Source organism: Myxine glutinosa, chromosome 13, assembly GCF_964187855.1.
Source record: "Myxine glutinosa chromosome 13, kmMyxGlut1.1, whole genome shotgun sequence".
Taxonomy (NCBI): domain Eukaryota; kingdom Metazoa; phylum Chordata; class Myxini; order Myxiniformes; family Myxinidae; genus Myxine; species Myxine glutinosa.
The window spans coordinates 52,942,290-52,966,773 of NC_136273.1; the positions used below are offsets into that span (position 1 = coordinate 52,942,290).

Genomic DNA, 24,484 nt, shown 5'->3' on the forward strand with positions numbered 1-24,484 from the left:
ACTTCTCCTGATCTCCCTGTCATTGTCCCCACATTCTATGTCCCAAACCTCAGAAACCGATCTCCACATGGGGCATCAGACGTTTCGTCGTCATAATTGGAGTGATTTCCACCCTTGCTTCGATCGGGTTCCCCACCTTGCTTTTTGACAAGAGGGGGTGAGGACCCCCACGGGGTACTTCGGGCTGTACCCTGCCCATATGTAATTGAATTGTCATGGTTCCCTTTTTGAGGCAATGTTTTATGGCAGGATGCCCTTCCTGACGCCAATCCTTTTCGTCGCCTATAACGACATGCGGGGATACGGTGTACCTATTCTAAACTGGGGTACACACTGGGAAAATTAAGAACAGGGATACAACACCACAACCAAAAGACCCAGAAGACGCAAAAGTCCCTGAAGACCTGTAACACCCAAAAGACCCTTTAGACCCATTAAACCCCAAGATCCTCAAGACTCTAAAGATCCTCAAGACCACTTTTACTTTGAAGACCCTTTCAATACTTTAGACACCTTGAGATCCCTTCGCCATTCCAACCTTATATACCCTTTAAGCCTTTACACCCCTTAAGTCCCTTTCGACCACTTAGACCTCAACACCATTTAGACCCCCTGCACCTTTCAGACCGATTATACAGCTTGGACCCTTGGCTATTTAGACGTTGGAGCTTTGCACCACTTGGACATTTTTTGATTGCAAATAAATTACAAATAAATAATATCACCAATATTACAAATACATTCATACAAAACAAATGTTTGTATTATGAAATGTTTGTATTATGATTGGTGTAAATCATAGAAACTCAAGTTCAATAAAGTCATTATCCTCAGTTTAAACAAGTCCGTGCCTCTGCAGCAACGTGTGGTGGTTCGAGCGTAGCGAGCTGAACCTTGCTAGTATATACAGTATATATAAATTTAGGTAGCCTGATTGTTTTTGCATCTCCATTCCTTGTATAACTATTTCGATAGGACGCAATTCCTGACCCGATTATATCATTTTGGATTGGTGCTTAACGGGCACAGTGTTGTATTCCAAAGTGCAGCATTAAGCTGTGTGACTCATCTGCCATTCGCGAAAACTGGTTGAGTTATTACCAGCACCAAGAAGGAATCAAAATTCTTACTCAAACATCAGGCCTGGCCAGCAAGGTTGTGAAAGACTTCGGCCAAGCTTGTAAATTATATTTTGGCCGTTAAAGGCTTAGACTTAGTAGTTTTGTTTGGACACGTTTGTGGTATCTAAATTAAAGACTTTTAAAAACTCTTTTAATGTCAATTATTTTATAATTCTGATAAATATTACCATTATGAATCTGAATTACGCTACACAACACCAAATTATTTCACAAAAGAAAAAAAATTTAAATTGAAAATGTTTAAAATAATTGTGGAGGATTAACACAATTTGGTGGTGTGTTTTTGTCCTTTATTTCCTAGACTTGAGGATGTCGCAACACAATGTCCACCTACAAGGTGGTGCCAATGCAAAGCCTGCAACTACTTTTGGTGCCAATTAAGTAGGCCTGGTGGGTGGAACGACGAGTACTCCTCCTTAACTGGCTGCCGAAGCGAAAAAGGTGGATTATCTTCAGGTGCCAGAAAAGAGTTTTAACCAAGTAATCCAGTATCAATGGCCGGCAAAGCAGGTGGCCCACCATCTGTGGCTGGAGAAGCAGAGGCTGGCAATGCCATGTCTGTGGCTGGGAAATCCACGCCTGTGGTCGCCAAAGATGTGGCCTCTCGCTCGGCGTCTGTGGGCGGCAAATCTGTGTCTATGGCCGGCAAAGCTGCAGCCGCTGGCCCAACTCCTGTGACCGAAAAATCCGCGGATATAGCCGGCAAAACTGTGGCCTCTGGCCCAGCATCTGTGGCCGTCAAATCAACAGATGGTGGCACAGAATCTGTGCCCGGCAGGGCAACGGTCAGAGAAACAGTGTCTCTGGCCAGCAAAGCAGGGACCGGTGGAACGGTGACTCTGGCCAGCAAAGCAGGGACCGCTGGAACGGTGACTCTGGCCGGCAAAGCAGGGGCTGGTGGAACGGTCTCTCTGGCCAGCAAAGAAACAGCCATTGGAACAGTGTCTCTGGCCAGAAAAGCAGGGGCTGGTGAACAGGCATCTGTGTCCGACAAAGCAGCAGCCGATAGCCGAGCATCTGTGACCAGCAAAGCAGCGACATGTACCCTGGCACCAGTGGCCGTTATAACACAAACCAGTGGCCCTGCATCTACGGCTGGCAAATCAACAGCTGCACGGCCAGCATCATTGATCAACAAATCAGTGCCCAGTAGCCCGTCATCGGTGGTGAACAATGCAGCGACCAGTGGCCCGACATCAATGGCTAACAAAGTGGCAAACGGTGACCCAGCATTGATGGGGAAAAGAGGAGTTCCAAGTGGTCCATCATCGATGGCTGGGAAACCTGCAACAAATAGACTGGCCACAGAAGTAGGCACAGAAGTAGCAGGTAGAGCACCCAACACCTCTTTCCAAGATAAACTTTGTCGTGATGTATATAAAAAGTTGAGCTGAGAATATAAAAAGACCATATAGAATCTGCCTTGTCGTGATTTTTTTTTTTTTTGTATACATAATCGAGGCTCGTTAAAGAGCTAACACTTATCACACAAACAAATCAAACAGACAAACAACCAAAGTATATAAAAAGGGGAGCGGTAGACGAGATGGGGAGAGAAGGGGAAGCACATAAACACAACATTTGTGAGGGGCATCGGGAATGTGTGGGAGGCAGAGGGCTTGGGGGGAGGCGGCGTGGGAAGGGGGGGGGGGGGAGTCGTGATGTATATTTTATTCAGACAATGAGAGTCATCATCTTTTCCAAACATTTTTTATGAAAAATTGACTTTGTAATAAGTAACAGCTATGATATTTTTTACCCCCATTAACCTTTCCCAAATCCACCGCTTTCCAAATTTCCAGCTTTTCCTTCCATTCTGTGATGGAATGTTTGTGGCTGTATCCATCTTGTTCACCCATATCACTGTGTCCATCGCACCCCTCCCCCATATCATGCTAATAGTATCTATATATTTTCAGGTTATAACCCAATAAATATTTCTGTATATATTCAGGTTAGGCATATGTTACTGCAGGCATCATGAATACGTGAGGCTGTGTGAATCACCCTGATAACTTTTGTTATATCTGTGGGAAATACACTCCACGTAGCCAGTGCAAGAACCTTACCAAGAGGGTGAAAGCTGCTTACAAGTATTATTTTGAATGTAAAGTTGGAGACCAAGACAAGCTGGGCACCTCATGTTTGCTGCACCGTGTGTAACTCGGGCCTTATGCAGTGAGTGGTTCAGTGGTAAAAGGAAGGGAAGGCCTTTTGCTGTGCCAATGATATGGCGTGAGCCAACGAATCATCACTCTGAATGCTACTTTGGTATGACAAATATTGCTGCTTTATCAATGAAAAACAAGTCAAAAATTGTATATCCAGATTGTGAGTCTGCTCTGAAGCCGGTCCCCCATGGCTTGGACCTCCTGTGCCACTTCCACCAGAAGCTGCTGCAGATGAAAGTGATGACAACTCTGATGATGCTATGGGTGATATGGATGAACTGTACGAACCTGCGTCTGAAGAAAAGAAGCCACACTTGCACAATCAAGAAGAATTGAACGATCTGGTGAGAGACCTGTCATTGTCAAAGGAGAAGGCTGAAGTGTTGGGCTCCAAACTACATCATTGTAATCTCCCAGAGGAAGGAACCAAAATTTCCTGCTTCTGTGATCGCAACACAAACGTAGCTGCCTTTTTAAAGAAAGAAAATGATGTTTCTTTCTGTGCTGATGTTAATGGCCGAATGCATGAGCTCGGAAACAAACATGTGCCTGATGAATGGAGGCTCTTCATAGACTCCAGCAAAGTGATCTCAAAGCTGTTTTGTTGCACAAGGGTAACAAAAAAACCTTCTATTCCTGTAGCTCATGCTATCGGCAAGAAGGAGACGTGTAGGAGTCCATGGAAATCCTTCTAAAAGTGATTAATTACTCAGATCATAAGTGGAACATTTGTGGTGATCTAAAAGTGATTTCTCTCCTCCTCGGACTGCAGCTGGGGTACACAATATACATGTGCTTCTTGTGCCTATGGAGCAGCTACGATGACAGCAATCATTATGTTGTAAAAGACTGGACTGAAAGGCATGAACACATAGTTGGCAGGTACAATGTGCATCATAAGCCATTGGAAGACACACAAAAAGTCTACCTTCAACCACTTCACATCAAACTTGGCATGATGAAAAACTTCGTAAAGGCATTGGATCACGACGGTAATGGCTTCCGATATCTCAGAGACAAGTTTGGCGGAGAGGAAACTGATGCTAAACTCAAAGCAGGCATTTTCGTTGGGCCCCAGATCCGAGAACTGATGGGTGATCCCGAGTTCAAAAATAAACTGAACCCACTTATGTTTGCAGCATGGGAAGCATTTGTGTTGGTTGTGCAGAACTTTCTTGGGAACCACAGAGCTGAACAGTATGCTGAATTAGTGGACAACATGCTAAAGGCCTATCAGCGAATGGGCTGCAGGATGTCTCTTAAAATGCATTTCTTGCATTCTCATCTTGATTTCTTCCCACCTAATCTGGGTGAGGTAGACTGAGCATGGCGAAAGGTTCCACCAAGACATTTTGGTCATGGAAACGAGGTATCAAGGCCGATTCAACCCAAACATGATGGGTGATTACTGCTCGTTCCTACTACGAGAGACCAATTCCACACACAAGCGCAAGAGCAGGTGTCTCATACACTTCTGAACAAGTCTGAACAGTTTGGCCTACACTGACTATATTGCAAGGAATAGTGTAAACTTGAAGTGTTGTTTTGGAATCACTCACAATGGGGGCAGATTTCCCTTTCAAGTTTACACCCTTCCTAATATTACATGTTCCAATGTTTTATTAACTTCTTTTTCTGCAACCTGTTCATGTTCTTGATTATACACAGAGACAGACTTATAAAGCGTCTCCTCACCCATCGGAGGATCGAAAAATTAGCCCATCGGCGTGAACCCCTTGCTCATCCAATCACTCGAGAAGGACCTCAGATCTTGAAGTCATGACTGAAAGAGGAAAGGGAACCCCTCACTTGTCTGGCAGACACATCTGTGTATAACAGATTATACACAGATTATACAGCACATTATACACAGAGATCAATCATTGTTATCTAAATATGACGTGAAATTAATTACTAAGCACTGATATTAGATGTACAATGTGGCGATCTGCAATAATGAAGTATCTAATATGGCATGCCAAGTATCATTAATACATATACATATTTTGAAAACCTGACGTGCTGGCTAAATTCTGACTGTAGATGTGAAATCAGCGGCCCAGATTTAGCCAAGAACACCTGCATTTCCCTTAATAGCAGACGAAAAGTTTTTGTTTTTTGTTGCTCAGTGTTATTGATGACTGTGCATATTAATGATGACTGTGTCTTCGATCGCAGGTGGGTCCATTGGCAGCTCAGCACATGCATAATTGGTGTGACATGGAATAATGATGCGTAAATAACCACCATTGTTCTTAGAATCCCACATGGTATACCCCAGCTACCATCAGTTTGGTTTTGAGGGCTCTTACCAGGGTAAATACATCCTCCTTGGTACAATCCTTGCTGGCCACCTTTACATCAAACTGCATCAGGCCAGCCGGGCATTTAGTGATTCTACTCTGAAAGTGATCGGCAACGCGTTGTACAACGCAATTGGCAAGCTGTGGATCACCACCCCCTTCTGGGATCTTCATTGGACCGGGTTCACTGTTTTTGGAAGGCAAGGGCCAAAGTTTATAGTGTTCATGGACTACATACTCTTTTTCCCATCTTACACATTTGTTCATAAATTCCATGCAAGGACCCTGCTGTGACTTGGTCGCTAATAACAACAAGCTTTGATCTTATGCTAAGAGCATCCTTCCTCCTCACTCACAACATCCATTGTTTCATTGGTTGCCTTCCCCACCACTGTAAATAACGTTTAGCATTTCAAGCGCTTCATACATCATGTCCAGTGCGACTCACATCTTGTCCCGTCTGTAAGAAAACCAATATATAGAACCATCAGCCATTTGAGCAGGACCCCGGCTGATCAGTTCAACCTCAATATGTGGTGTTCCTCCTAATACCTAGTTGGCTTCTTCGGAAATTTCATCAAGAGCAATGTAGCTACCTTTCTTTAAATATCGGCCATCGGTGAACAGCTGGCTCGCATGATCTACATATAAACTGTAGTCGCGAGCCGGGTCAAGGTTTTGCACTGTTTTTATGGCCAGACAAGTGAGGGGTTCCCTTTCCTCTTTCAGTCGTGACTTCAAGATCTGAGGTCCTTCTCGAGTGATTGTATGAGCAAGGGGTTCACGCCGATGGGCTAATTTTTCGATCCTCCGATGGGTGAGCAGACGCTTTATTGGATTCGTTTTGGTCTTCTGGTTGGAGGCATTAGCCCTAAGGCTAGCTGTGACCTCATCATCAAGCTGACGTACCTCTCTATGACGCTCCCCTTTCTTATGGGGGTTATCTACATCCCCCTTGTGATAAAATATGAAGAAGAGGATTCGAATGGAATAGCCTTGAGAAGGGAATATAACAGGTTGTACGAGAAAGGAGGAGTTTTTGGTTTCGTATCTGTCTTTTGTGAGCGAACGCTCAAGAAAGGTATGACGGGGAATGAATGATCCTCTTGCTTATTGACAATGATATGCTAGTAGAATCTGTGCTGTTGTTCTGATATCATTTGTTGTTCTGTGCATATAGGGTATGTGGAGATAGATTTCAATAAAGTCTCATATCTGGAAACGAGGTCTCGACTTGACTATTCAAGTCTCGATTTCAACGAGGTCTCGATTTCTGACGTCTCGACGGGTCTCGACCCAGACAATCAATCGCTTCACCCAACTTGAAGCCTACTCTCTCCCAAAGATGAATGACATGGTCAGAGAAGTATCTACCAACCAGGTATTCAGTACCTTGGACCTCTGAAGTGCATACCACCAGATACCAATCAGGGAGGGTGATCAACCTTACACCACTTTCGAAGCTTGTCAAAGGCTGTATCAGTTTTGTACAATTCCCTTCAGTGTCACAAATGGGGTTCATGTTTCCAACGGGTGATGGATGACATTTTAACCAGGGAACAACTGAAAGACGTCATTCCACTATCGAGAAGGAAGCTTACGCGATCGTGGAAGCCGTCACATGGTGGTGCCATTTCCTTCTCGGAAAACATTTCCAGTTAATTACGGACCAACAGTCCGTCGCGTTCATTTATGACGGACGTCATACGTAGAAGATTAAAAATGAGAAAAATCGCGTCAGCGTGTACAATTAACTGACTTCAGTTTCAACATCATTTACAGGCCGGGATGAGATAATCTGGCTGCCGATACACTGTCTCGTCCTGTCTTCTCGGAATGACCACCGGTGATTTATGGGATATTCATAATTCGCTCTGTCACCCTGGGGTGACTCGATTGGCTCATTTCGTGCAAAGCAGGAATTTGCCTTTTTCCATAGATGACGTCAGACGTCTTTGCAAGGCATTCTCCATGTGTGCCAAAGTAAAACTGAGTTTTTATAAGCTGTCTATGGGGACGCTGATTCATGCCGGACGGCCGTGGGAGTGTTTGACCGTTGATTTCAAGGGTCCGTTGCCAGCAGCAGGGGGCGCTGATATATTCTTACTGTTGTTGATGAGTACTCCAGCTTTCCATTTGCTTTTACATGTGCAGACATGTCTTCTGCCACAGTTATTGAATGTTTGCGGCAATTGTTCTTAATGTTTGGATATCCTGCTTTCATTCACTCCGAGAAAGGTACGGCTTTTCTGTCTCGAGAGATAAAACAGTTTCTCCAGGATCGAGGTGTCACCACGAGCCATACCACGGAATTGGGCAATCCTCAAGGCAATCCTCAACCAATCCTCAAGGCAATGGCTTGGTGGGACATTATAACGGGATTATCTGGAGAACCGTGTCTATCAGCCTGAAGTCGCGTGATTTACCTTCACAGTGGTGGGAACGTGTACTGCCTGATGCACTGCACCCAATCCGGTCGTTATTGTGTACCACTATGAATGAAACTCCACATGAAACAATGTTTCACTTTAGGCAACGTATTGCTATCGAGCGAGTGTTGCCCTCTTGGTTGGCCAGGCCCAGTCTGGTTCTTCTCAAAAGAGCGATCAGACAGAGTAAATACGAGCCGTTGGTCGCCGCGTGGAAATTCTAGAGGCAAATCCAGAGTATGCTCATGTGAGGCTGCAGGACGGCCGTGAGAATTGTTTTTTAGCGTTGCCAGACATTTTCGACCAAAAAGGGCATTTTATTTTATTTTTCCCAAAAAAGGGCGAAATTTTTTTTTTCTCCGAAAATAGCAAAATAATTTTTTTGCGCGCAAAAAAGCCGTTTTATGTGAAAAATGTTTTTTTTTTTTTCACATAAAAATCCGATGTGCAGTTATTACATACATGGAACCACTCAGAATCATGAGTGGATCATACATTACATGCATATGTCATGTAAAATTACATATTATTACATATATGGGATCACACAGAATAACTAGAACGGCACTCGATAGAGCACATACCTTCGCCAGGATGAACAGTTTATGTTTTGTATCCACTGATAGGCCGGATCTGGATTCGGACCTGAACCAAAATCGAATCGGCTTATTATTGTCACCCAACTAACACATCCACCAAGTTTAGTGATAACTGGTCCACAAGTTTATAAAATATCATGTTGTATAATTGCTTTTCACCCAAACTCTCAATGGTGAAGAATCACTTAATAAGTAAACTAGAACGGCACTCAGTAGAGAGCATACCTCCGCCTGGTTGGCCATATCACTCATTGGTGAAGAATCAGTTAAAATTTCAATAATTCTCATGTCCAAATCCATATTCAGATCTTCACCAAAATTTAATCGATTCGTCCTTGTCACACACACAACCTATCCACCAAGTTTCATCCCAATCCGACCACAAATTTTTGAGATATTTTGTTCACAAACAGACAAAGAGACAAACAGATATCGGTGAAAACATAACATCCATCCACCTTTGGTGGCGGAGGTAATGAGTAGATCATACATTACATGCATGAAAGCAATATTACTATTATAGAAACCATGAAACATCACTGAATGTGACATGCTATGGTGACGTTCCATCTCGGTAAAGGCAAACGCCGAGTTTTAAGAAACCTTGTCCGTGTACTTGTCATACCTGGTGCATTCAAAGAGTTCATCCGAAGTTATTAAAATGCTAGGCTCATGGCAAAGGGTCTATTGGGGTCTTGAGGGTGTAAGGTGTCTAAAGGGTCATGAGGGGTTAAAGGATCGAAAGGTTCAGGATGTGTAAAATATGTAGGGTCTGAGGGGCTATCGTCAATGGTCTGCAAAGGTCTAAAAAGTCTAAATGTCTGAAGGGTCGACAGTCAAAGGTTTGTAAAGATCCAAAGGGTGTAAGGGGTCTGAGAGTTCAAAGGGTCTAAAATACAAGGTATGTAACGTCTTAGGGATCTAAAAGTTTGAGACTTAAGGTCTCAAAGGTATATTCAAAGAGATCGTAATTCATGCACGTAACAACATGGTGCCTGTTGTTAAGTTCACAAACTCTAGTATTCTATATGGCACTGGGGTTTAAAACAAATGGGTAGGCCTGCATGAATTTCATCTAGCCTTAAGACTCGTGGGCCTTGTCAACAGGTTATTTGCCAGAGAGCCAGGCTGACCTCAAGGAGAAGACACCAATGAGTCTGCTGAACGAACTTGCTCATTTCAACAATCTGAAGCCACAGTACAAGGTCATCAAGGAAGAGGGTCCTCCTCATGCCAAGGTCAGCAATGAAAGTTGGCCCCCTTGATCCATATGAATTGAAAGTCCTTTATAAATAAATATATGGTGCCTCAAAACAGTTTACTGAGAAAATGTGTCATATATTATTTTGGTCCAGTTGCATATTGTTTCATTATTTTTTTTTTGAAGCAGTCATTGTGGTAATTTATTTCATTTTGTTTTTATGTTGCTGGCCAAGTTTATCTTCATGTTGTCTCATGTGCAAATATTTTCATATTATAAATTCGTATCTCATGTAATACCTTTTGGGCCACTCTGTACTGCAATGCATCAACGGTCCATTTCATGGCCTGGCATCCATTTGCTTTACCCCCTTTGATAACACACTTTATTGTCGTCTTCCCTGATGTAGCTCTTCACAGTGCAGCTGGTGCTAGGTGAGCAATGCTGCGAGGTAACAACATACACGATTAAGAAAGCGCAGCACATGGCAGCTCAAGAAATCCTTGACAAGACGACGCTCAGCAAGCCTGTCCCCCGTCATCTGAAGCACACCACAAGCAGCAACTCGGCGAGCACAGGTATTTAGATTTCATGTTATCATTGAAGGTGGACAGAGGATATGTTTTCATCCCAGTCTGTTTGTCTGTGAGCAGGATATCTCAAAAAGTTATGGACGGATTCGGATGAAATTTGGTGGACAAGTTGGGTGGGTATGTGACAAAGACGAATTGATCAGATTTTGGTGAAGATCTGGATGCAGATACGACAATATTTGAAGTGATCCTTCACTCTTGAGAGATGGGTGAAAAACAATATATAGCATGATATCTCAATAAGTTGTGGATAGGTTTTGACAAAACTTAGTGGATGACCAGAGTATGTGACAAGCCGATTAGAGTTTGGTTCAGTTCTGGTTCCAGATCTGGCCTATCAGTGGGATATAAAACATAAACTGTTCAGTCTGGCAGAGGTATGCGCTATACCGAGTGCCGTTCAAGTTTATATTGTGATGGATGTCATCACGGATAACTCTAAGAGGCCACCGCATCTATAAAAAGTTCACAGACGCCATCCACAACACTCACCTCTAACCGGATGCTCATGCCTTGTGTCAGCTTACCGTACCTGTGAGATGACTGAAGCAGATGGGGAACCATGCCGGCAGCCACGCAACAGATGTGAATTAGGCCACAAACCAACATTACGTGCTGCACCATGTCTTATATGAGAGAGGAATAAACCGCTTCGCCTAATTACCCCCATAGACCAGACGGATCTCTGAGAAATGTGAATGTTAGGTGCATTTTGGGGTAAAAGTTGGGAACCTTACTTTTTAACAAAATTAAGGTATGCTGAATTCGATTAACAAGGTTTCCAAGCCAAATTTGAGTTTTTGACCTTCTTATTAGCATAAACAAAATGGCCACTGTCAAAGAGGGATTATTTGGAGAGAGATGAGGTGCGGAAGAAGAGAGGTGTGCTGGTCTCATCAATGTCCACCAATCGGTTGGTTTTCGGAGAATTTATTAAGTATCATTAGGAAGAAGAAATCTCGGTTTAATAAGCACAGATTACATACAAAATGTCACAGAGTTCACTTGGTTACAACATAGAATTGCACAGCATAACGGTAGAGCAGGTCAGTCGTCATCTCCACCTCCCAGCTTTCCGACTTCCTTTTATGCATGTAAAAGTCCTTGGAAGTCCCTCTCAAGGGAAAGATGGGGGTTTGCACACATTATGGTTCCATCTGGCTTTGCTCCTGCAAACCATGGGAACTCGTAGGTATGCTTTGAGAGAATTGCGCACAGATGTTTTGTAGAAAAAAGGTTCCTTTCGGGTCTCCCTGAGCAAACATTACTTCTTTAACATGATTCTCACTGCAGTACTCCCTTTGGATTTCTGTCAGCCTGAAGAATGTATATCTGATTTCATACAAGCATTGCTGAAAAAGAATTCGGTTCGACCACATATTCTTTCCACCTCACAATTCCCAATACAGCATTACTCATTATTCAGCTCAAGGAATACATTTTCCATATGTATAAAGAGATGGAATGGTTCAGACATTTTATACAAACTTTCTGTGATTTTCCTGCAAGAACTACAATTAATTCAAGATAGTATTAATTAATTAATCCATGTAGATGTCCTACTTCTACACCGCCAAATTGCCATTTTTGGACAATTTCTTTGAACAAGCATTTATATATCATGTATATACATGCAGCTCTTTCACTTAACTTTACGTTTACTCCAAAATGCACCGAGAAGCTTATACATGGCCTTTTTTCATAAATCCGTCGAGTCTATATTATGGTTGGCGACATATTGAAAGAGACATTCAAACCGATATTGAAATTGGACACTTTAAAATGGGAAATGTTTTTAATAAGACAATGTTTCCGACAACCATTTATTCTAAAATTAAGTACACATGGCTATGAAGCACAAACATTCAGGAATGTCACACATGTTGTTTTGCCAAACTACATCAAATTCATACAAGAGGTCTGATCATCAATCTGTTGCTGACAGGCACACATTGATGTGCACCTCAACTCTGAATAGCGACATTTGCAGCATCGAGTCTTGCATTGCTTCTGGCATGCACAACAAATCATCTCGAGGCAACTTTCTGGGATTGGACTCGGTGACATCAGAATAGGCTCTAGTCCTGAATCACCACGTTTCCATCCCATTTACACAGGTGCAGGAAGGTCAGGTATGGCACAATGAGCATTTCTCCATACCATGGCTTGATAGTGTACTCGCATCAAATGGAAATGAAGAGCATCACTTGTCGGTGACATTGCTTCTGGTTTACCAGTCTTGGAGAACAACATATGTCGTGCTGAATCAACAGAGGTTGTTCTGTGCACATTGTATATTCTGCAGACGAACGCTTCTGCAGATTTGATTGTCTCCTCTGTGACTTCACAAATGCCCAAATTCCTCAGCAGTTTATGGTGCTCTTTGAAGACTTTCCATGATGTTCGTTTGGTGTGATTTGCAAAATAGGAGGTGGTGTCACACCCAGTTAATGCGTGAAATGGTAGCAGTGCTGTGGACAAACTTCTCGGTAGATTGTTTAAAACAGCATCAATTGGTGTATAACGCCGTTTCTTTGATGTACCTGACATCATCCAAAGATGTTCACATTGTGCACGTGGGAAATGGGAAATTCAAAACTCAAAAACTCAATATTCAAAAATTCTAAATTTGGCTTGGGAACCAGGTTAATCGAATTCAGCATACCCTAATTATGTTAAAAAGTGAGGTTCCCAACTTTTACCCAAAAATGCACCTACAAGCTTATACATGGCCTTTTCCCATAAATCCGTCTAGTCTACCAGGATAAATTACCCAAACCCGAACAGGACAAGTCAAGACACTGTTCTTTATACCACACAGGTTTAATTGCAGCTAACAAGACAAGAAGTGGTGAGAAAACAAGGAATAATAACCATACAATAAATTGAGGGTCTGTCACTCGCTCACCGCAGGCAGGTTGGTGATCTTTCTGTCTTCTATGGACTCCTCTCCGGCGTAGCTCCCCCAGCTCTGTCTGTGCTCTGTCCCTCAAATTTTTCTACAAGACGCATAAGAGCTGTCAGCAAACCTCTTATGGTGAAACTGCCAAAATCAAGACTCTCTGCTCACCTTCACTCTTTCATTTCTCTTTTTTTCACTTTTCTATTTCGCGGTTTCACTTTCCTATTTGGTGGGGTGGGGGGGGGGGGGGTAGGGGGTAAGGGCTTAATATTAATAATGGGTAGCAATGTCTGACTTCCAAAATTACCATTTGTTAGTGTAGTTGCAGTGCACGTGAAATCACAAATACAGTTTATGTTCATTATTGTTACTCACGTTTAAATACGGGATGCTTTTGTCTTAATTGTAAACTGCTGAAAAAATTAAGGTGGGGGCATTGGTATTCCTCCACCATCACCACCTGTGAGTGAGAGCACCATGGTTGAGACGATAAACCCAAGTGAGGTCAAAATGCTCACAATTGTAATACCCTGCTCCTGAAATAGGGTGCGGAGGAGCTATCCAAGTGTGGTGTCCTCATGCATGATCCTGTTGATTGTGTCAGGGATCCGAGAGATTTGGGAGTGAAGGTTCCCGCTGTTAGTAGAGGCAGCCTCCAATTGGGGAGCGCTTTCATTTTTGAGTTCTTGCCGCTGCCTCTCAAAGTCTCGCAGATGTGCCTCAATGCCTTATCTGACCTTTGAGGCAATGTACTACTCCCTCCAGCTTTCTTTAATTCTGGGTGATGTCGCCATCTAACTTTGAGATCCCCGCCACTATCTCCAAGAGCCTCGCTTGGTTGTTGATAATCTCTCCCTGCTGTGCTCACATGGCTTTGTCAAGCCCTGCAAGATCTCTGATCTCTTAGGTATCCAGGTTTTTTGGGGTTTTTTTTTGTATACAAGATCGAGGCTGGTGAAAGAGCGAACATTAATCACACAGAAAGACAAGCCGACACATAAAACAAATAACATCGGGAGCGGCAGACAAGATGGGGAGAGAGGGGGAAGGACACAAACACAACATTTGAGAGCAGGGACCGAGAGACATGGAGACATCAAGAGATCTGTGGGAGGGAGAGGGCTTTGGGGGGGGAGGCATGGGAATGGGGGGGGGGGGGGTGGGAGAGGTATAAAACATATGGACACTGCCAGGACTTCCAGGAAAGAAGTTGGAATTTCAAACAAGGTGGATCTGGGGTGAATTAGTGGGGGTAGAAAAGATCAAGGTTTTGGATGGGGGAAGATAAGAGATGGTGGTGAACAGCTGTTTTAAAGACCTGGAGGGAGGAGAGGGATTCAAGGGAGTGTGGGAGTTTGTTCCACAGGCGGGAGAAAAGAGGAATGAAAGAGTGAAGGTGAGCAGAGAGCCGAGATTTCGGCAGTTTAACCATCAGAGGGTTGCTGGCAGATCTTGTGCGACCTGTAGGAATATTTGGGGCACAGAGCACAGAGAGAGCTGGGGGAGCAAGGCCGGAGAGGAGACGGTAGAAGACAGAAAGTCCACCTACCTGCCTGCGGTGAGTGAGTGAAAGACCCTCGGAGATAGCTTCATCGTGGGAGATTCCAATGATTCTGAAAGCTTTGGTTTCAACAGCTTGAAGCCGAGCAAGGTGTGAGGCAGGAGCAGCAGCCCATAGGGGTGAACAGTATTCCATTGAGCTGCGGATGAAAGCCTTGTATGTGGTGAGGAGCTCAGGTGTATCGAGGTTCGATGTATCGAGTGAGGGAGGACATTGCGGGACAGTTTATATTTTGGTTTCCAGTCGATGAACCCTAGCTGATCGCGGATAGCTCTGCCACATTTCCGACAGGTTATTGTCAACAGCGCTAGAGATTTTTAGTGTTCCCGGCAAAGATATCATAATCTTGAAGGGCCTTGAACCGCAATTAGCCATCTTTATCCACCTCTAATCTGCAGTCGTCCTTCCACGTGGGAGGGGTATCCCTCCTGGCTGCCTGTGCGGCGTCGTAGTTATGCACAGCTTCCATGAGGGAGCGGGTTTCTTGATTCAGCTCTCCCCACAACACCCCCACCCCATCTTCCCTTCTCCTCCCCCACTCTCTCCCTATCTTTCTCCCTTTATCGCTCTCCCACCCTGCTTGGTTGGACCCCATATCTAAACAATCCCTCCTTCTGCCATTGTCACACTGTTGTGCATTGCAATAAGGTTGAAACAACAGTGGTATTGAACAAATACCACAGAGCATTTAATTACGAGAAGTGCTTTCATAGGAACAGCACAATGCCTTCTTCACAATATGGACACAAACATAACCCTTACCGCCAGCTACGACCCCCTTGGGAGATTAAGGGCATTCAGCAAAGTGTGGTTGGCACCAACAATCCCTCGACAATCGATCTGATTCAGATGATGCAGGTACAATTTCCAAATCTTGGAGAGTACAATATGATCGTCCCAGGAACAGTACGTCTAGCCTTCAGAATCACCCAGCCGATGTCCGGTGAAAGAGACACCCACACCATGGTCCAGAACCTAGGCCGTGCGATTGTGAAAAAGACCACAATCAGGATTAGCGGCAATGAGGTGATGAGTGCACATCGGATTTTTATGTGAAAAAATAAAAAATATTTTTTCACATAAAACGGCTTTTTGCGCGCAAAAATTTTCTTTGCTATTTTCGGAGAAAAACAAATATTTCGCCCTTTTTCGGGAAAAATAAAATAAAATGCCCTTTTTGGTCGAAAATGTCTGGCAATGCTAAAAAAAGATTAGGGAATTTTTCGAAATGTTTAACTGCGATCGATCTCAAAAACAAAACGTTGCGTCCACTTGCGTGCGTTGCGTCCCCAGCGTGTACAGCAGTGAGGCGGTGTACTACAGTGAGAGAGTGTACACAAAGTGTGAACAAGTCTCCTATCAAGATGAGTGCTGCTCTTCATGACAAGTGGCTGAAGGAATTCAACGCTGGCGGCGATGGGGCCACCTTCAAGTACGTGTCGAGTGACACGGCTTTCTGTCGAGCTTGTGAAAAGACTTTCCGGGCGAAGCAGAAGTCTGAGCTGGCCCAACATGTCCGAGGAGACGCCACAAGAACAACTTGGGCTTGAAGAAGAAGAGGACGGTCACGCAAGCCACCATGGAGGACTTTGGTGGCGGAAAGAGGCACAAGTGCGACGTCGTGGCTCAGGAGCTGTGCCAGGCCATGCTGGCCGCTGGCATCCCATGGTCGAAATTGGAAAACCCTGCCCTCTGGTCGTTCCTGGAGAAGCACATCACTCTCCAGATCCCCGATGAAAGCTGGATTCGAAAGCACTACCTCGACAAGTGCTACGACGAGGCCTTGGCGGGGATCCGTGCCGACCTCGGACAGCAGCCCATCTGGCTGTCCGTCGACGAGACGACCGATTCGGCAGGTCGATATGTGGCCAACATCATCGCGGGACGCTTGTCCAAGGAGGGGTACTTTCGTCCCCACCTCGTCCAGTGCATGTTTCTGGAGAAGACCAACTCTGGGGAGATCGTGCGCGCAGTCAACGACACGCTGCGCTATCTTTGGCCTGATTTCAAGCCGGAGTGCCTCAAGGTCCTCGTCAGCGACGCCGCGGCCTATATGATCAAGGCCGGCCATGCCCTGAAGGAACTCTTCCCGGACTTGCTGCATGTGACTTGCGTTGCCCACGCGCTCCACCGTGTCTGCGAGACAGTCCGAGAAATGTTCAAGGACGTCAACGACCTGATTGCCACGACGAAGAAGGTGTTCGTCAAAGCCCCGTCGCGTGTTGTCTTTTGGAAGGAGCAGCAGCCCAATCTTTCTCTCCCCCCCGGAGCCCATTCTGACTCGGTGGGGGACGTGGATCGACGCCGCGGTGTTTTACGCCGAGCACTTCGAGGCCGTCAAGGACATTGTGGACCAGCTGAACGATGACGCGATGGCAATCCGGAGTGCCAAGGACCTGTTCGGAAAGGTGGACATCAAGCTCAGTTTGGTCTTCTTAAATGCCCACGTGTCGTTCATCCCGAAGATCCTTAAGCAGCTGGAGGAGGCCGGCATGGAGCTGGCCAAGGCCTTCCAGCTCCTTGATCAGGCCAAGGAGGAGCTCGAAAAGATCTGAGGCTGCCGTAAGGAGATCCTGCTCACAAAGTTCAAGGCGGTGCTGCAGCGCAATCCCGACATTGGTGTGCTGAGGACAGTGGCTTTGATCCTGGATGGAGATCAGCACGGATCTGAGGTTGGTGTGCCGGCTGGAGTCAAGCTTGCCGACATCCCCCTCTTGAGGTACTGCCCCATCGTCAGCGTCGACGTGGAAAGGTCCTTCTCCGTCTACAGAAACGTCCTCACCGACCGCCGATACCGCCTCACCAAGGAGAACATTACCAAGATAATGATTTCAAACACCTACTTTAACCGTTCCTAAAAGGGTCTTGTCAATTTCTTCTTGTCCTCTACTTATCAAACAATGCGGTTGCAATAAAGGTACCTGAACGTCATTTTTTTACCTGTTTACTAGCCCAGAGTGCTTAATGTTGTGCAGGAAAAAGCTTACCATTTTTTGTTCTTTTTTTGACTGATTTCTGAAAAACTTGGTAATAATAAAAATAAAAATAAACGGGGGAAAAAAATATTTCGGGATTTTTTCACGTAAAAAAAAAAAAAAATCCGCTTTTCAAAACATAAAAGGCCTATTTTCTTAACATAAAAATCCGTAGTCTAGTGATGAGTATAGAATATAGATGACTCTGGTGTCTTTCAATGCAACTGCGACTTTTGGAAAACATCCTGCAAGCACAAAAACGCAGCCTACCAAACACTGACACAAGCAAAGACTGAAATGCAAACAGACATAGAATGGCAGCTGGTAACAAATCCGAAAAGAAGCAGGATAAAGCTATCGCAGCTGCCTCCGGCAACCGTTTTTATATCCCGCTGGACTTTGAACTGCTGGAGACCCGCATGTTGTTCTACAGGTGGCCTGGAGAGACAGACTCGAGTAGGAGCTCACGTTTAATGACTATTTATGCGTGATTCTGATTGATAGCACGCCGGAAGTAAGCTACAACCTCGAGAACATCTCGCTCGAGTACGATATGATGATGCATCCAGAGCTGGCGAAGATAATTCGCAGTCAGTACACCAGCCGGCTTGCAATCTTATACGACAGAGTCCTTCGCCACCGTAAGATGACCGTGAAGAAAGGACATCAACCTGAATACCCCGGCACGCAGCATGCAAGGTATACTGATGCTGTTTGAAGACTCCAAAGAAAATAAAGCCTATGACAGAGACACTGAGGACTTCTACAACTTTAAAATCACCAAGGTGGAGGTGATCATTGAGGGAGTCTCCAACCAGCTGAACAGCCAAGGCATGCACACCTACCCGCAATGGGATGAGGCAAAAAAGTACCTTGCCGAAATGGTGCACAAAGAACACCATCCCCAGGCCGCAATGGTGGAAAATTGCTTTAACATTGCAGATGTAACTCTTGGGGAGTATCTGACCACCAGGTACCCGCTATGGCAGGACCCATGCTCAACTTATGATGATGAGTTGCACAGCAGCAGGCGGCGGCTTGAGAACACCACTGAAGGGTCTACCATCGAGATCACAAAGACTTCAGAGAGCGCGGGCACATCGAACCTATACCTGTACGTAATTATGATTGCCCAGCTCAACATAGATGGCTGCTACAAGCAGGCAATCTATTCACATTGATCCGCCTGCGCTTACACGTGCCCCACACTCTGCCCACATATCTGGCCAGACCTGCTGTGGTAAAACGGTCTTTACCCGAGATCTTCTGGAATTGCCACCATAGTTTGGCGGCTACTGTAGTGTATTTCATCACATCGTCATTCTGTGCCCCACCTGGTAACAAGACATATCAAGAACGGTCCTGGAGTAGTGGTGACCCTCAGGTTTACAGGGTGTTTCAAAAAGTGATACTTCCTAGTGAGTTAGCTGAACTACTATAGTCCCCCACCCTCCTCCACCCCTGTCCCACTTATAATGGAAAATCTCTTCTATTATAAATGTATTTTACATTTACTACGATTATAGAAACCATGAAACATCACTGAATGTGACATGTTATGGTGACGTTCCATCTCGGTAAAGGCAAACGCCGAGTTTTAAGAAACCTTGTCTGTGACTTGTCATACCTGGTGCATTCAAAGAGTTCATCCGAAGTTATTAAAATGCTAGGCTCATGGCAAAGGGTCTAATGGGGTCTTGAGGGTGTAAGGTGTATAAAGGGTCGTGAGGCCGTTAAAGGATCGATAGGTTCAGGGTGTCTAAAATGTGAAAGGTCTGAGGGGCTAACGTCAATGGTCTGTAAAGGACTAAAAAGTCTAAATATCTGAAAGGTCCACAGTCAAAGGTTTGTAAAGATCCAAAGGGTGTAAGGGGTCTGAGAGTTCAAAGGGTCTAACGTCTAAGGTCTAAAATACAAGCTCTTTAACGTCTAAGGGATCTAAAAGTCCTTAAGGTCTCAAAGGTACATGCCAGGAGATCGTAATTCACACACTTAGCAACATGGTGCCTGTTGTTAACTTCACAAACTCTAGTATTCTATATGGCACTGGGGTTTAAAACAAATGGGTAGGCCTGCACGAATTCCATCTAGCCTTAAGACTCGTGGGCCTTGTCAACAGGTTATTTGCCAGAGAGCCAGGCTGACCTCAAGGAGAAGACACCAATGAGTCCGCTGAACGAATTTGCTGATTTCAACAATCTGAAGCCACAGTACAAGGTCATCAAGGAAGAGGGTCCTCCTCATACCAAGGTCAGCAATGAAAGTTGGCCCCCTTGATCCATATGAATTGAAAGTCCTTTATAAATAAATATATGGTGCCTCAAAACAGTTTACTCAGAAAATGTGTCGTCGATTATTTTGTTCCAGTTGCGGATTGTTTCAATTTTTTTTTTGGAGCAATCATTGTCGTCATTTTTTTCATTTTGTTTTTAAGTTGCTGGCCAAGTTAGCTCCATGTTCTCATGTGCAAATATTTTCATGATATTATAAATTCGTATCTCATGTAATACCTTTTGGGCCACTCTGTATTTCAATGCATCTAACGGTCCATTTTATGGCCTGGCATCCATTTGCTTTACCCCCTTAATAACACTCTTTATTGTCGTCTTCCCTGATGTAGCTCTTCACAGTGCAGCTGGTGCTAGGTGAGCAATGCTGCGAGAAAACAACACACATTATTGAGAAAGCACAGCACATGGCAGCTCAAGAAATCCTTGACAAGACGACGCTCAGCGAGCCTGTCCCCCAACATCTGAAACACACCACAAGCAGCAACTCGACAATGTCGGCGAGCACAGGTATTTAGATTTACTGTTATTATCGAAGGTGGCCAGAGGATATGTTTTCATCCCAGTCTGTTTGTCTGTGAGCAGGATATCTCAAAAAGTTATGGACGGATTCGGATGAAATTTGGTGGACAAGTTGGGTGGGTATGTGACAAAGACGAATTGATCAGATTTTTGGGAAGATCTGGATCCAGATACGACAATATTTGAAGTGATCCTTCACTCTTGAGAGATGGGTGAAAAACATTATATAGCATGATATCTCAATAAGTTGTGGATGGGTTTTGACAAAACTTGGTGGATGACCAGGGTAGGTGATAAGCCGATTAGAGTTTGGTTCAGTTCCGGTTCCAGATCTGGCCTATCAGTGGGATACAAAACATAAACTGTTCAGTCTGGCAGAGGTATGCGCTATACCGAGTGCCGTTCAAGTTTATATTGTGATGGATGTGGTCACAGATAACTCTAAAAGGCCACCGTGTAGCGGTTACCGCTGGATGTACATAATCGCCTTGCACCGGCCAGAACACGGCCAGACGCGCCTCTCCCGGGCATGCCCGGACTCACTGTTCCCGGGCACGCCCGAACCTCCCGGGCACGCCCGGTCTCGTCTTTCCCGGGCATGCCCGCTCTCGCCTTTCCAGGGCTCGCCCAGAGCATCCGGGCATGCCCGCTATCGCCTTTCCAGGGCTCGCCCAGAGCGTCCGGGCATGCCCGCTATCGCCTTTCCAGGGCACGCCCAGAGCGTCCGGGCATGCCCGCTATCGCCTTTCCAGGGCTCGCCCAGAGCGTCCGGGCATGCCCGCTATCGCCTTTCCAGTGCTCGCCCAGAGCGCCCGGGCACGCCCAGCCTCGACTTGCCAGGCCGCAGCCAAACACGCCCGGCCAGGTCCAGACTCGCCTTTCCAAGGCTCGCCCTTGATACCCGGGCATGCCCGGTATAGCTTTTGCCGGGCAAACTTCCCGACATAAATGTGTATATATATTGTTGCCCGATAAACGGGCCAGTCAGAATACCTGAGCTGTTTGGTTTCAATAAAGCAACTCAGACGAATTCCGTCTTTGGTCGCGTCAATTCTTTCGACTCGCGTTGGAGCGCAGTTCCTTCATTGGTGACCTACCGACATGGATACGGCAGTGACGCTTAAACTGCCTACCTTCTGGGAGACTCACGCGGCTGTTTGGTTCGCCCAGGCGGACTCCCAGTTCACCCTGCGAGGCATCACCGCGGACGACACCCGCTTCCACCATGTTGTGGCGGCGCTCGGTTCCACCACCGTGGCCCGCGCCTTGAGCCTCCTCCAGCACCCGCCGGCTGCTGACAAATACGACGCGCTGAAGACGCTCCTCCTCGGCGCTTTCGCCCTCTCACCGGCAGCACGCGCACAGCGCCTGCTTGACCTGCCCGAGCTCGGCGACACGCGCCCGTCCGAGCGCATGGACTATATGCTCTCGTTGCTCGGCGAGCACTCTCCGGCATTCCTGTTCCGGGAGCTGTTCCTCCGTCAGCTGCCTAACCCGGTACGCCTCGCCCTGGCAAGCACGATGATCACAGATCCCTGGGCCCTTGCCAGAGAAGCCGACAAGATCTCCTCGGCGGGCCAGCACATCGGCGCGTTTACCTGGAGCCCGCCGCCGTCCGAGGCGACGCCCACGACGCCCGAGCGCCCTGCGCGGTTGGAGGCCGAACTGCCGGTGCAACTGGCTGCCGCCACGCCGCACCGCCCGCTTCCGACACGACGGCCGGGGCCTCCACCTGACCGGGCGTGGTGTTATTACCACGCCAGGTTCGGACACAAGGCTCGGACGTGCCGGCCCCCGTGCACTTTCGGCAGGTCGGGAAACGGCCGGGCCGGCGTTCATTCCCAGCCATGAGCGCCGGCCACTCGGGCAACTTGTTGTTTATTCGGGACAAAGCATCTGGACGGCGTTTCCTGTGCGACACCGGCGCCCAACTGAGCGTCATACCTGCCTCCGAGCAGGACAGGCTGGACGCAGTTTGCGGCCCCTCTTTGGTCGCTGCTAATGGCTCGGCCATACGCACTTTCGGCCCACGCGTCGTCACCCTCTGCTTCGGCAGCCAGCGCTTTCAATGGACTTTTGTTACCGCCAGCGTCCCCGTGGCTTTGCTGGGCGCCGACTTCCTCTGCGCGAGACCTTCAGCTCCCTGGCATGCACAATGAGCAGCTCCGCGCCGACCGAACTGGCGTGCGCCCTCCCGGCAACGAACGAGTTCGCTCGCCTGCTCGTGGAATTCCCGGCCCTCACGCGGCCGACGTTTTCGGCCGTCGTGGTGCGGCACGGGATCGAGCACCACATACCCACTACGGGCCCGCCGGACTACGCCAGGGCCCGCCGCCTCGACCCAGCCAAGCTCGCCGTGGCAAAGGCCGAATTCGACGCGTTGGAGCACCTCGGCATCGTGCGGCGCTCCGATAGCGCGTGGGCCTCGCCACTGCACATCGTGCCAAAGCCGGGGGGTGGATGGCGCCCGTGTGGCGACTACTGCCGTCTCAATGACGCTACCACCCCCGACAGGTACCCGATCCCGCATATTCAGGATTTTTCCGCCCGTTTGGCGGGACGGGTCATCTTTTCGAAAATTGACCTGATATGGGGCTACCACCAGGTACCTGTCCGGGCGGCCGACGTCCCGAAGACGGCTGTCATCACGCCGTTCGGCCTGTTCGAATTTTTGCGGATGCCGTTTGGCCTCAAGAACGCGGCCCAGGCGTTCCAGCGCTTGATGGACGGCGTGCTGCGCGACCTGCCGTTCCTTTTCGTCTATCTGGACGACATCCTCGTCGCCAGCACGTCCCGCGCCGAGCACCTCCTCCACCTCCGAACACTGTTCGGTCGCCTCAGCGAGCACGGCTTAATTGTCAACCCGGTCAAATGCCACTTCGGCGCGACGACCGTTGACTTTTTGGGCCACCGCATCACCAAGACCGGGGCCGTGCCGCTGCCGACCAAGGTCGAGGCCATCACCACGTTCCCGCGTCCCCGTTCCATCAAGGCCCTCCAAGAGTTCCTCGGCATGGTGAATTTTTATCACCGATTCGTGCCCCGCGCTGCTCAGCTCATGCGGCCCCTTTACGAGGCCCTCCGGGGCAAGCCGGCCAAGCATGACATTGTTTGGTCCGCGGCCATGGACGCGGCCTTCACCAGTGCCAAACGGGCCCTCGCCGACGCAATGCTGCTGGCTCACCCGGTGCTCAACGCGCCCATTGCCCTCACTACGGACGCCTCCAACTACGCGGTGGGCGCCGTCCATGAGCAATGGGTGGACGGGGTTTGGCAGCCACTCGCTTTTTTCAGCCGGCAACTCCGGCCGAACGAGTTAAACTACAGCACGTTCGACCGCGAGCTGCTCGGGCAATCCTGGCCGTTCGCCATTTCCGACACCTCCTGGAGGGCCGCCCGTTCACGGCTTTCGTCGACCACAAGCCGTTGGTCTACGCAATGGCTAAGGTCACGGAGCCGTGGTCGGCCCACCAGCAGCGCCACCTCTCCGCCGTGTCGACTCACTCTTCCCGGGCACGCCCGAACCTCCCGTGCACGCCCGGTCTCGTCTTTCCCGGGCATGCCCGCTCTCGCCTTTCCAGGGCTCGCCCAGAGCGTCCGGGCATGCCCGCTATCGCCTTTCCAGGGCTCGCCCAGAGCGTCCGGGCATGCCCGCTATCGCCTTTCCAGGGCACGCCCAGAGCGTCCGGGCATGCCCGCTATCGCCTTTCCAGGGCTCGCCCAGAGCGTCCGGGCATGCCCGCTATCGCCTTTCCAGTGCTCGCCCAGAGCACCCGGGCACGCCCAGCCTCGACTTGC

The 24,484-nt window shown here is 47.4% G+C and overlaps 1 protein-coding gene across 2 annotated transcripts in view; it reads left to right on the forward strand.

Annotated features, from left to right (window-relative positions):
- Positions 1 to 24,484, forward strand: part of LOC137438924 (sterile alpha motif domain-containing protein 9-like) — a 69,978-nt gene that overhangs the window by 30,565 nt on the left and 14,929 nt on the right. Inside the window, exons 2-6 of one of the 2 annotated variants that reach the window (XM_078767501.1) lie at positions 1,444 to 2,471; positions 9,752 to 9,882; positions 10,255 to 10,423; positions 19,996 to 20,126; positions 20,497 to 20,674. In XM_078767501.1, the coding sequence (XP_078623627.1) occupies positions 1,637 to 2,471; positions 9,752 to 9,882; positions 10,255 to 10,423; positions 19,996 to 20,126; positions 20,497 to 20,674 (1,444 nt within the window). In that variant the 5' untranslated portion in view covers positions 1,444 to 1,636. Of the gene's footprint in view, positions 1 to 1,443; positions 2,472 to 9,751; positions 9,883 to 10,254; positions 10,424 to 19,995; positions 20,127 to 20,496; positions 20,675 to 24,484 lie in introns of those variants that run through there. The other variant, XM_078767502.1, reaches the window with a different exon arrangement.